General features: G+C 37.5%; 1 protein-coding gene across 4 annotated transcripts in view; it reads right to left on the reverse strand.

Annotated features, from left to right (window-relative positions):
* Nucleotides 1–242: 242 nt before the first annotated feature.
* Nucleotides 243–14,046, reverse strand: part of HOMER1 (homer scaffold protein 1) — a 134,354-nt gene continuing 120,550 nt past the window's right edge. For 2 of the 4 annotated variants that reach the window (XM_070377266.1, XM_070377265.1), the window contains exon 10: nucleotides 243–3,641. In XM_070377266.1, coding sequence (XP_070233367.1) covers nucleotides 3,453–3,641 — 189 coding nt within the window. In that variant the 3' untranslated portion in view covers nucleotides 243–3,452. The remainder of the gene's footprint in view (nucleotides 3,642–14,046) is intronic. The other 2 variants (XM_070377268.1, XM_070377267.1) reach the window with 2 other exon arrangements.

The following is a 14,046-nucleotide window of genomic DNA, read 5'->3' on the forward strand; positions in this document are numbered from 1 at the left end:
GCTAAGAATCCAGAAGAGAAAATTTCAATGAAGACCATTTCATGGCTTCAATCACAATATCAGGATGTTAAAGTCATTTGATATCAAACAAAAGGATTTCTATAAATAAGAAAGACAATAAACCACTGCCACCAAACAAGTATTCCCTCCGTCTCGCCTCCCGATCCAGAGCTGTCAGAGAGGCAGAAAGGAGAGAGCGGCCGAACACACTCCAGGGTTACGTAAGACACGGAAGGCTGGAGCACGCATGCGGAAGAACACATTTAATTTTAACAAGGCAGACAAATGAGTTTTAAAAGGTGGCGGTGGTTCAGTTGTGAGAGTCTCTTTTAGTTCCACTTGAAAAAATGGTGTAAGTTTTTCCTCTAACTGCTTCTCAATCGTTCAATGACAGCAAAACATTAAATCTATGGCGATGCTGGAGTTCTCCCATAGGGACAGAAGGGGTGCAACTTCATGGCCTTTTGTAATCTGCAGGAAGAAAGAGGGAGGGAAAAAGAGAGGAAAAAGAGAGAGGAGAAACAAAAACTAATTTTCCAGGCAGGGAAATACTTATAAAACCTTTTATGTCAAAGTTAGGATTTCACAACGTAACATACTAATGCAAAATCCAGTAGCACCTGTAAGATTTAAGTAAATGCTGCCGTTACTTAAATGCTTCTTTAAAAACATCTGTAAAAGACTAAAGGAGAAAAAGATAAAGTACATTCTTCAGAGAACAACAAAGGTATTTCAAAATAAAAACTGTATTTTTGTTTTTCTTTTTTTCAGTTGTTTTTTTGTACAAGAATTCAGTCATCATATAATAACTTATACACAATGGGATCAATCTCTGCTCTCCCTCCCTGCGTCACTTCCAGTCCACATGTTCAGGCTATAGCCCCCCAACATTATTTTCTGATAAATATATTACCACAGTTTGATCTAAATATAGATACATTATATAATATTTGTCTCTGGGAAAAAAATCAAATTTTAATATGCAAACTTTTATTTATATAATACAGAAATGGAGAAAATGACGGTAGGCACACGGCCTAATTATGACTTGTAGATGATGATCTCTAGGTACTCTCCTACTGTAAATGAGTGTTTAAAATAGTCTTAATAAGATTTTATTTATATGTGCATTTGTGTCCACCTTATCCCATATACTATACATGTCCAAAGACAATCTGGGAATTTAAAGGTGCAGCCCTCAAGAAATTGTTGAAATCACTAAAAAAAAGAAAAAAAGTAGACTCTATTGGAAAGGAAAAAACTCACAAAATTTCCAATTTTAAATTTCATATCAGTAGGAAAATATTAAAAATAATTTTCTGTATATACATATGAGTATATGTATATATTGAATTACACACATGTCTCATATATCAATACAATTCAAGTGGAGACATTTTGGTGACTTATTTTCCCATTAAATGACAACTATGTCAAAATTTAAAAATATCTTATTACATCATTAAAATAATTCACTTACCATTTCAATAGCTAATACTGTTTTTTTTTCTTTAATTTTTTTAACTCTTCATAACTAAATTCCCTGATCCCTAGTGTTAAATCCCCTATTTAAATTAAAATATGGTGCTCTGTACTCAGAAACTGATGGATAAAGTCACATCTACTTCAAAATTCCATCAATCAAATAAATTTTATTACCTGATTTATCAGAGAAATGGCTCTGAGCTTTTGTACCTAAATTATCCTCCCTACAAGAAATAGGTGAGGAAAATACCCTAAAATAGATGGAGGTACATGATATTATAGCACATATAATACATGATGATTAAGTGTCTGATAAAAACTTTTCAGAGACACCTGAAAACTCACTTTAGAAACTAACTTTAGAAACAAACCATTTATTTTTCACTCTAATATAAATTAATATGTATGTATTTATATACATACACATACATATATAAAACAAAATTGTCTGGTGTTGAGTAGCTGTGTGAGTGAAAAAATGGTTACAAATTGATTAATCAGCTTAATTTTGTACTTAACAATTCAATTGTTTGGGGGTACAAACAAAAAGTCAGTGCATTTGTAGACTCCATGGAGTCAATACTCAAGCATACACTTTAAAAAAGAACCCTCCTCAACATCACAAGCATTGTACAGCAAGAATATATGGACTCTGATGCAATTCTTACTCCATAAGCAGACTAGACAGCACTTGACTTACTTTTTAAAATAGCTCCTTAAAAGAAATATATAAAGAAATGCATGTTTGCTAAAAGTCCTTTAAAATTACATCAAAACAACATTAAAACCTGTTCACTGAGGAGAGCCCACTGAATTGAATTCCTCTTTTGAAATGCCTAGTTAACAGTTTAGAATATTGCCTTATGAGGATTGACTAGAGATGTGGTTGGTGTGAAGACCCAGACAGAGTAAACGGCTCCAATCCCAATAGTCCTCTGATTGGCTGCTTGATGGAAATGGATCGCCTTTAAAATAGCTATACACCTTAAAATGATCTATAATAAACAGTTCCCCAACAACCATTAGTATTTGTAAATTGAAATGCATTAATCATTCAGAAAAGATTTCTTGCAAAATATATAAATAAATGTAACTGCATATTCTGTAAATATACTTAACATTGCTAGACCAGACCGTCAGTGACGGGCTGCTATGTTTCAGTACTGTGTGTCAAATTTATTAGAAATTTAAAAAGAAAAATTTTGGAGGGACTCAGCTGCCTTCATTAGTTGGCTTTAAAATGTGTAATAAAATGGGAGACAGTATCTTCTCATAAATACATGGAATCGATATGGAAAAGTAAACTATACAGCAGATAAGATTAGAGAACACCAGAGTGTATCAGAGCGGTCACCAGAGTGAAATATCTTCCAGTATAAAAAAAGGAAGAGCTCTATACACCCAGTTATAGTATGTTTCAATTAAAGATGCAGCTCTCTTTCACTCCTGGCAAGAATTAATTGGTAATGGCACTGCCTTTGGCAGTGCAAAAATATCCTGAGAAATTATTCAGATTACAACAAAAGACAGGGCTTTCATCACTAAGTTTTTGCACAAAACACAGCTTTAGATATCATAAATAAATTAATTTAAAAAGCAGATAACCTTCACTGTGTTGAACACAAAAAGGGGGATGTGACCCAGACATTTGTTAATTCTCCCATTGGCTAATATCAGAAAAAAAGATTGCATTAAGTGTCTATTTATAACTTTCTAGTTAACTATGGCCAATAATATACATGGAGGTAATTTGTAGTTCAAGTTTTTCATCTTTTTTTTTCCCCAACTAGCTACAAGCTGAATTCTAAAATTTACACTGAAATATACAATTCCAATTTTCAAAAGATCCTCCTCGTGGAGAAGAGATATTCAAATTTTTTTTGTGCAATCTTGATGTGGAGCCCAAACAATCCTATGAAGAGAGACAGTATCTTTTTTAATCAATTGGCACTGAAATTTAACTTTCCTTAGCTGCGTTCTAGTAGCTTGGCCAAGTTATCTCGTAATTCTGTTAGTTCAAAGATTTTTCCATCAAGGATTTCTAACAGGGTCTTCAGGTTATTGCGAAAAGCTTCTTGTTCATTCTGACTTTTCTCCAGACGTTGCTCTAAGTCAGACAGTTGTCCCTCCAGGTCTTTGTTCCGAATTTCTACTTCCTTTAGAAACAAAAGTGTGATATATATATATGTGTGTCAGTTGAAGATTTAAGAAACAATATAACTTTTATTATTAGAATACTGTGATAAGTCCATGCAGTTTGATAATCAGGATGGGCTTCTGAATCTCAACACAATGTAAGGAGGTTTTCAGATTGTGCCATCTAAGAAATCCATGTAGTTTTACTGACTGGCTGCTCATGAATCCATCTGTCCCCGAGCACAAATTTCCTCCTGCCTGCTTCATGAAGGCAACGTTAGTCTAAGTACTTCAAATACCAAGGTGGGGCTGCTGACCCATTTTGTGGATTGGGTACGTCTCATTTCTATTTGTGCCCACCTCCTTCTCCTCACACACCACTGTTAGCAATCTCAAGTGAAAGCAGGCAGAAAAAAAAGACAAATTAATTTTTTCTCTTTCTTGGCAATGCTGGAGAAAGATGACTCTCTCAAATAAGTTTTAGGATCCTCTGAATATGTTAATTATGCTTCGTTTCACCTCAGTATCAAATGAATGTGTATGGTAGAGAACATAGCTCACCTGTTAAAAACTGTAGTGAATACCTGTACATGTAAGAGAATTAGACAAAAGCAACTCCAGTATACTGAGGATTAAGGGAAGAAAACAACGCCAAAAGGAAAGCCAAAAGTTCATGACAACAAAAATTTTTTAAACTTTAAAAACAAATGCCAGAATTCCTGGCGTACTTACAAATGATTTATAAGTTACTATATACTATATCTAAAGGATAGTAGATTTTTAAACAGTTACTTAAAGCATCTGGTACATGTTAAACGAAAATAACGGAATTTGAAGCAGTGCACTAACGACAAGGAGGCAAAGCTGTGTGTGTGAAGGTGAATGACGGGAACAAAAGAGCACACAGAAAACAGGAAACCCTCTGGTTGTTGGGGCTACGTACACTTCTTTCCAAAATCCACTCATCCTACAATGCCTGCAAAATTAAATTCTAAGAAAAATAACTGGAAAACTGATTTGAATACATATAGGAAAGGAACCATTGAGTTAGCATTCCCAGCACAAAAATACATTCACATGTTTAACCAAGAGCAAGCCTCAAGCAAAGACACCACAGATAAGTCGCAAGAGCCTGGGAAAATATAAAAAGAGGGATAGTGCGGCTGTAACGACTTTTAAAGAAAGAACTTAGAGATTTCTAGTCTAAAGTATTTATTATTAGATGTTAACCAGGTTTCTAATCTTTTCCCTTCAAATCACCTACAAGGTGAAGATAAGTAAACTGACAGCTGATTCTGAAACCAATAAGATATTTATAAATTCAGAAGCCAAGTTCATGAAGTCTCAACCATAGGGGAGTAAACAGACCCTGGGATCAAATGTAAGAATTCCACAGCACGCTCTCTGACCTGCTCAAACAAGAAGCTTAAGATTAGAATGTTTCCAACTGTAAAAATAGACCAAATATCATTCACAAGAAAACACCCACTTTACCAGGCATCGCCCAGTTTGCCCTCTAAAGCCATCCTTAAAAAGTGAAAGGCTTCTTTGTTCTCCTTGCCAATCAATGAAACAGCCAAACATTTTCAGTGGAAACAAGCAAAACACCAAACTCCCCCAGCTATTAAAACTGCACTGTTCTTTTCCAGGACTCTTGTGCTCTAAGCCATTTCTCCGATTGAAGGAATTTCACCAGGCCTATAACAAAAGGGATCCAACATGATGCTGTTGGTGCTGTGGTCTATTCTGAGGCAGAGAATAAGATCCCAGAGGAAGAACAGACAATGTAAGATCAGGATGAAGCAACCTGGTTGGTGGCATGTCCCAGTTCTATCTTCTGTCTATACTTTCCAGCCCTTCTTCGTAACTTTCACTCCCCCTCGCAACTCATTCTTCTGCTTATTATGATTTTTGTGCTCCTATTTCCCTTTCTTCTTTAACTGATATGTGAGTATGTGTCAGGGCACCAAGATAAAGCACTGATAAAACACTGAGGCCAAAACTTGCTAAATCCCTTTGAGTGCTTTCGAAGGCAATAACTGAAAGTATAAAATGCTAGTGGACAGAAGGTCATGCTCAGTATTTGTTAGATATGGAGCCTACAACACTTGAGTGATTAAAAAATTAAACAATTATTACCGCCATCAATGGGACCAGGTCAGGTTCATTTTCTGTAAATTTGAATCGTGCATCATTTAATCTAAGTAAAAGCTACAAAATTTGTCTTTATTGATATCTGATTCACATCTTCAACTCTTACTAGATATATTACTGTCCAATTAGATTATTAAGCTTCACAGAGATCAAACATGATCATACACAGATCATCAAAATAAGTATTAATAATTTAACAGAAAAATGACTAAAAGACACACATATTTTGAAGAAGAGTTACTCAACAATTATTTACTGAGATGTCTTCTAAGTAACTAGGCTCTGAGAATGAAAGTCTCTCAGTCGTGTCCGACTCTTTGTGACCCCGTGGGCTACAGCCCACCAGGCTCCTCTGTCCATGGGATTCTCCGGGCAAGAGTACTGGAGTGGGTTGCCATTGCCTTCTCCAACTGCAAATGTACAGTTACCTATAACTAGGAGATATAAGCACCAACTTCTCGTGGAGATACTTCTCAAGTTCTTACTCTAACTCTTTGCAGAGGGCAAAGCAGGGTTGAGGGGGAAACACAGAAGAGGGAAGAGGAGAATGAACACCCAAGACAACTCTAATAACCCAAAGAAGGAGAAAGGCCACTCAAAGTGCCAAGACGCTGGTAGAAAACAAAAGTCCTGGTGGACCAGAGCAGCCTCCACGAGGCAGCCTCAGTGTACACAGGGCCTGAGGAGGCAACCTGGAGAGGCAGGGTTTCTGGGGAGAGAGGGTAAAAGCAACAAAAAGGGGACTTCTCTGGCAGTATGGTGGACAGGAAGAAGAAATGAAGTCACTCAGTCACGTCCGACTCTTTGTGACCCCATGGACTGTAGCCCGCCAGGTTCCTCTGTCCATGGGATTCTCCAGGCAAGAGTACCGGAGTGCGTTGCCATTTTCTTCTCCAGGGGATCTTCCCGACCCAGGGATGAAACCCAGGTCTCCCGCGTTATGGGCAGATGCTTTAACCTCCGAGCCACCAGGTGGACAGGAATCTGCCTCAATTCCTGGTCTGGGAAGATTCCACCAAGAAGCCCCTGCACCACAGCTGCTGAGCCTGTGCTCTGCAGCTGGCGAGCTGTACCTCCTGAGCCCACGTGCCACAGTTACTGTGCCCACGTGCTGAGCGCCTGCGCCCAACAGCAGAGGAGCCCTTGCTCGCCACGACCTGAGAAAGCCTGTGCACAGCAGGGAAGACTCAGATCACCACAAGTTAAAAAAATAAGAGACCCTTAAAAAAATAAGAAGAGAAAGAGACCCCGGGGGATAGCTAATCCTAAAATAAAAGGTCCTTCCACTGGGAAATTCATTTAGAAAGTCCAAAAATAATAACATGAGCAAAGGTATACCAGGCAGGCATTGTGACAGCCATAGAAAAAGCAGCAAAGAAAGATGCCTTCAGTGCTAAAAGCCGTAACACAATGAAGACACAACAATTATGTTTATGTACCAAGAAACAAGTAGCCATCTCTATAAAGTAGAAACTACAGGAGCTGTAAGGATACATAGAAAAAAATACACTGAAAAGAGTTGTTAATATGCTCCTCTCAATATAGGACAGATCAAGAGGAACAAAAAAATGGTAAGGATATAGAAGGCTTAAATTACAAAATCAATAAAGAGCATTCACGAGTTGATCATATGCCAGATTACATTAAAAAAGTGGTAAATTATGTAAAGCAGAAATTACATAAACAAACCCTTGTAATTACAATGCAGTAAAACTAAATCATAAAATTAAAAGACCCTTCCACCAGGATAATAAAACATGTTCCTTTAAACATTTCCAGCATGAAAGGGAAGACCAAATTACAGAATTTCAAGACATAATGACAATGAAAATACTGTCATAATTTATGGGACAAATTAAAGCAATGATCAGAGGAAATCTATAGTTTTAAACACAAATAAATAAAAATGAAAACAAAGGAATTAAATTCCCCTTTCAAAATGCTAGAAAAAAATTAAAAAGTAAATCAAAGCAGGAATAATAAACAGAGGACTAAAAATTCATTAGGTAAAAGACAGAAAAATAGTAACACTGATTAATAAGTCAGAATTTCATTTTTCAAAAAACTTAAAACAGACATGAAAGTGAAAGTGTTAGTTCCTCAGTTGTGTCCGACTCTTTCTGACCCCACGGACTGCAGCCCCCCGGGCTCCTCTGTCCATCTAATTCTTCAGGCAAGAATACTGGAGTGGGTTGCTATTTCCTTCTCCAGGGGATCTTTTGGACCCAGGGATTGAACTCAGGTCTCCCGCATTGCAGGCAGACTCTTTACCAACTGAGCCACCAGGAAGTCTAAAATAGACATACTATTACTAAACTTAAGAAAGACAAGGATAAAGAACTATATACAATAAGAAAGTATAAGAGTTTCCATTGAACATCTGAAAACGCAGATGAAAAACTTACACAGGCCAATATCTGCAGAGGAAATAGAGAGTAATCAAGGAATTAAAAAAGCTCCAGGCCCAGACAGTTTCAAACGGGGGTTCTCTTAAACTTTCAAAGACTAGATAATTCCAATATGACATAAATTATTCCAGAGCATAAGAAAATAAAGAAAGCATCCAAATTATCTTATGAAGCTAGTATAACCTTGACACCCAAATCGTATAAATTCAGCCCCCACCTGAAAAAGGAAAGTTACAGACCAATATTACAAATGAATATCAAGTAAAAACTATAAATAACAGGGAACTAAAATCTGACACCACATTAAGAAAATGATACACCACAGCTAAGTGGTATTTATTTTAGGAACGCAAATGTGGTTCAGTTTTAGAAAATTCATTAATAAAATAAACTATATTAATGGATCTGGGGAAAAAATTATGATTATCTCCATTGGTACTAAAAAAGCTATTAACAAAAGTTAACTCTTTCTTGGTAGAAACACTCAAGAAAATGGGAATAAGCCACTCTCATAATATGATACTGGTAAAGCCAAAATTTCAACTAATGGAAAAGTATTAGAAACGTTTCCACTAAAATCAGGACAAGATAAGTCTGTCATCTCCACTATTAACACTGTACTGGTATTTTTAACAGATGTAACTCAACAAGAAAAATCAACAGAGCCCTAAGAACTAGAAAAAAAGAAGTAAAATTATCTCTATTTGCAGATTATTTGTTAGTGAATAGATGAAATAAATGACAAAACTAGTTCAAACAATAAAATAATTTACTATGGTAGCAGGATATAAAATTAGCAAACAGAATTCAAAAACTTTCATATACATTGATTTTATAAGCAATAATCAAAAGATACAATGGTAGAGAAAACCTTATTTTCCATAGTATATTAGAAGATAAAATAATTACAAACAAACAAGAAACACTCCAAATTCACAGGACGAAAGTTTTAAAATGTTCCTGAAAAACACAAAAGTAGACATGAACAAGTAAGAAGACATCCTCTGTTCTTGGATAGGATGGAAACCTCATGAAGATATCACTTCTGCTAAACTAGCATTCTAAATTTTAAGCAATACCAATGATATTTTTCTTACAGAGCTAAGTGTTTTGTTGACACTAAGACTGGTACTAAAATACATATGGAAAAAACATGTTAAGAATACATTTAGAAAAATGATGAAAAAGAAAAGCTATGAGGGCTGGTTGACCTTATTCAATATTAGAATATACTGTAAAGCCTCTACGAGCAAAGCAGTGCGGTACTAGGATGCAGGAATAGATATGAGTGACTTAGTAGGACAGAAGAGAACGTCCAGATATAGACCAAGATGCACACGGAAGTTGAATATCTCAAATCTCTGGGAAAAGAAGATAAAATTTTAAATAAATGGTAAAGAAATAACAAGACAGACATTTGAAAAAGGATAAACTTAGATCCGTATCTCACACCACACACAAAGGACAAACCCCAAGGGAATCAGAGATCTAAGTGTAAAAAATGAAACCACAGAAGTACTAAAAGGAAATATGGATGGATTCCTATATGATCTGAGTGTGGAACAGAGTCAGAGCAATAACCAGGATTTTACACTCCAGGAATGGAAGCGGTCAATTTTCATTCCAATCCCAAAGAAGGGCAATGCCAAAGAATGTGCAAATTATCGCACAATTGGCTCATTTCACAGGCTAGCAACATAATGCTTAAAATTTTTGAAGTTAGACTTCAACAGTACATGAATGAGAACTTCCAGATGTACAAGCTAGATTCAAAAAAGGCAAAGGAACCAAATATTAAATTGCCAACATTTGTTGGATCATAGAAAAAGCAAGAGAATGCAAAAATAAATCAGCTTCATTTAACTATGCTAAAGCCTTTGACTGTGTGGATCACAACAAACTATGGAAAATTCTTAACGAGATGAGAATACCAGACCACCTTAAATGCCTCCAGAGAAACCTGTATGCAGGTCAAGAAGCAGCAGTTAGAACCACATATGGAACAACAGACTGGTTCAAAATTAGGAAAGGAGTATGTCAAGGGTGTATATTGTCACTCTGCTTATTTAACTTATATGCAGAGTACATCATGTGAAATGCCAGGCTGGATAAATCACAAGATGGAATCAAGATTGTTGGGAGAAATATCAACAACCTCAGATATGTAGATGACATCACCTTTATGGCAGAAAGTGAAGAGGAACTAAAGAGCCTCTTGATGAAAGTGAAAGAAGACTGAAAAAGTTGGCTTAAAACTCAACATTCAAAAAACTAAGATCATGGCATCCGGTCCCATCACTTCATGTTAAATAGAGGGGGAAATAATGGAAACAAGTGACAGATTTTATTTTCTTGGGCTCCAAGATCACTGCAAACAGTGACAGCAGTCAGGAAATTAAAAGACACTTCCTCCTTGGAAGAAAAGCTATGACAAATCTAGACAGCATATTAAAAAGAAGAGATATCATTTTGCTGACAAAGGTCCATATAGTCAAAGCCATAATTTTTCCAGTAGTCATGTATGGATGTGAGGGTTGGACCATAAAGAAGGCTGAGTGCCGAAGAATTGATGCTTTTGAACTGTGGTTCTGGAGATGACTCTTGAGAGTCCCTTGGACTCAAGGAGATCAAACCAGTCAATCCCAAAGGAAATCAACCCTGAATATTCATTGGAAGGACTGATCCTGAAGCTGAGGCTCCAATACTTTGGCCACCTGATGCAAAGAGCCGACTCACTGGAGAAGACTCTGATGCTGGGAAAGATTGAGGGCAGGAGGAGAAGGGGACGACAGAGGATGAGATGGTTGGATGGCATCACCAACTCAATGATGCCATGTTGTTGTTGTTCAGTCGCTCCACAGAGGATGAGACGGTTGGATGGCATCATTGACTCAATGGACATGTTGTTGTTCAGTCGCTCCACAGAGGATGAGACGGTTGGATGGCATCACCGACTCAATGGATATGTTGTTGTTGTTCAGTCGCTCCACAGAGGATGAGACGGGTGGATGGCATCATTGACTCAATGGACATGTTGTTGTTCAGTCGCTCCACAGAGGATGAGACGGTTGGATGGCATCATTGACTCAATGGACATGTTGTTGTTGTTCAGTCGCTCCACAGAGGATGAGACGGGTGGATGGCATCATTGACTCAATGGACATGTTGTTGTTGTTCAGTCGCTCCACAGAGGATGAGACGGGTGGATGGCATCATTGACTCAATGGACATGTTGTTGTTGTTCAGTTGCTCCACAGAGGATGAGACGGTTGGATGGCATCATTGACTCAATGGATATGTTGTTGTTGTTCAGTCGCTCCACAGAGGATGAGACAGTTGGATGGCATCACCGACTCAATGGATATGTTGTTGTTGTTGTTGTTGTTGTTGCTGTTGTTGTTCAGGCGTATCCAACTCTTTGCAACCCCGTGGACTGCAGCACACTAGGCTTCCCTGTCCTTCACTAACTCCCGGAGATTGCTCAAACTCATGTCCATTGAGTCAAGCTAATGACTCAGCTCTTTGCATCAGGTGGCCAAAGTATTGGAGCTTCAGCTTCAGCATCAGTCCTTCCAGTGAATTTTCAGGACTGATTTCCTTTAGAACTGACTGGTTGGATCTCCTTGTAGTCCAAGGGACTCTCAAGAATCTTCTCCAACATCACAGTTCAAAAGCATCAATTCTTCGATGCTCAGTCTTCTTTATGGTCCAACTCTCACATCTATACATGACTAATGGGAAAACCACAGCTTTGACTAGATGGATCTTTGACAGCAAAGTAATGTCTCTGCTTTTTAATATGCTATCTAGGTCTGTCACAGTTTTTCTTCCAAGGAGCAAACATCTTTTAATTTCATGGCTGCAGTCATCATCTGCAGTGATTTTGGAGCTCAAGACAATAAAATCTGTCACTGTTTCCATTGTTCCCCATCTATTTGCCATGAAATGATGGGACCAGATGCCATGATCTTTATTTTTTCAATGTTGGGTTTTAAGCCAGCTTTTCAACTCTCCTTTTTCACCTTCATTAAGAGACTGTTTAGTTCCTCTTCACTTTCTGCCATAAGGGTGCTGTCATCTATATATCTGAGGTTATTGATATTTCTCCCAACAATCTTGATTCCATCTTGTGCTTCATCCAGCCAGGCATTTCCCATGATGAACTTTGCATATAAGTTAAATAAGCAGGGTGACCATATACAGCCCTGATGTACTCTTTGCCTAATTTTGAACCAGTCCATTGTTCCATGTTCAGTTCTAACTGCTGCTTCTTGATCTGCCTACAGGTTTCTCCGGAGGCATTTAAGGTGGCCTGGTATTCTCATCTCTTTAAGAACGTTCCACAGTCTATTGTGATCCACACAGTCAAAGGCTTTAGCATAGGCAATGAAGCAGTAGTGTTTTTCTGGAATTCTCTTTCTTTTTCTATGACCCAACAGATGTTGGCAATTTGATCTCTGGTTCCTCTGCCTTTTCTAAATCCACCTTGAATTAAGAGTAAACTCCAGGAGATGGTGAAGGACAGGGAAGCCTGGTGTACTGTAGTACAAGGGGTTGCAAAGTGCTGGACATGACTTAGCAACTGAGCAGCAGCAACAGAGCAATGAAAGAAAAGAAGGATACATTTGACACTACATAAAACAATACCACTATCTCAAGCAAAGTCAGAAAACACTGACAAACTGGGAGGAAATATTGGTAACATATAATTGCAGATATATAAAGAACTCTAGAAAAATTTTCAAAGAAGGATCAAAATTCTATAGAGAAAAGGGCTAAAGACTTGAATACACAATCTATACAGGTACAAAAAGATACTGAAACGGCCTCTAAGCTTATGAAAGATGTTTAATCTCACTCATAATATGAGATACACCAATTAAAACTATCGTTTCTCACCTAACATATATTGCCAAAAGATAAGAAGTCTGAGAACACATTTTGTCGATGAGGCTGTGAGAAATGGGCACACGTGCTGATGATACAAGGGAAAAGCAGCAACACCCACGATGGAGAAGAATGTGACAGTGTGAGCTTCTCACTTGGAAATCTTGCTTCTAAGCATCTACCCTATAGATACACCTCCAACAATAACAAAATACCTATGTACAAACGCACTACAGTACTCTCAGAATACTGGAGACAACCTATATATCCATATAAAGGAGTATGTTTGAAAAAAACTATCGCACATACCAATGAAGTAGTATACAGCCAAACAAAGCATGAACAAGATCTCTATGAACTGACAGAGTGATTTCCAGGACATACCTTAGATTAAAAAAAAAAAGTGTGTAAGAGTTAAGAGTGACTAGAGTATGTTACCATTTGTGTAAGAAAAAAGGGGAGGGAATAAAAAAACAGACTTATCTGTTCATTTGTGTAAAAAGAAACACAGAAAGAATAAGTCAGATAATGAGACTGGTTACCCACAGGGGCAGATGGGAATGGGGCTAGACTGGAGTGGACAAGATGACACTTCTTGAAAGATATCTTTCTGAATAGTGCTGACTTTTAGAACCATGTTTCATACACTCAGTGTCTGTACGCTAAAGCACTTCAGTTGCGTCTGGCTTGCCAGGCTCCTCTGTCCATGGGATTCTCCAGGAGAGAATACTGGAGTGGGTTTCAGTTATTTCCTTCTCCAGGGGATCTTCCTAACCGAGGGATTGAACCTGTGTCCCTTACAAATCCTATCTTGGCAGGTGCATTCTTTACCACTAGCGCCAATTGGGAAGCCCCAAATGCTCAGTAAATGCATACAAATACAACACAAAGAAGAATGGGGAAGAACTAAAATGGAATATAATAAGATACAGATAAACATAAATGTACTTTAAATGAATAACTAACCAATTGAAGA

This window comes from Bos mutus, chromosome 10, assembly GCF_027580195.1.
Source record: "Bos mutus isolate GX-2022 chromosome 10, NWIPB_WYAK_1.1, whole genome shotgun sequence".
In the NCBI taxonomy this organism is placed as follows: Eukaryota; Metazoa; Chordata; class Mammalia; order Artiodactyla; family Bovidae; genus Bos; species Bos mutus.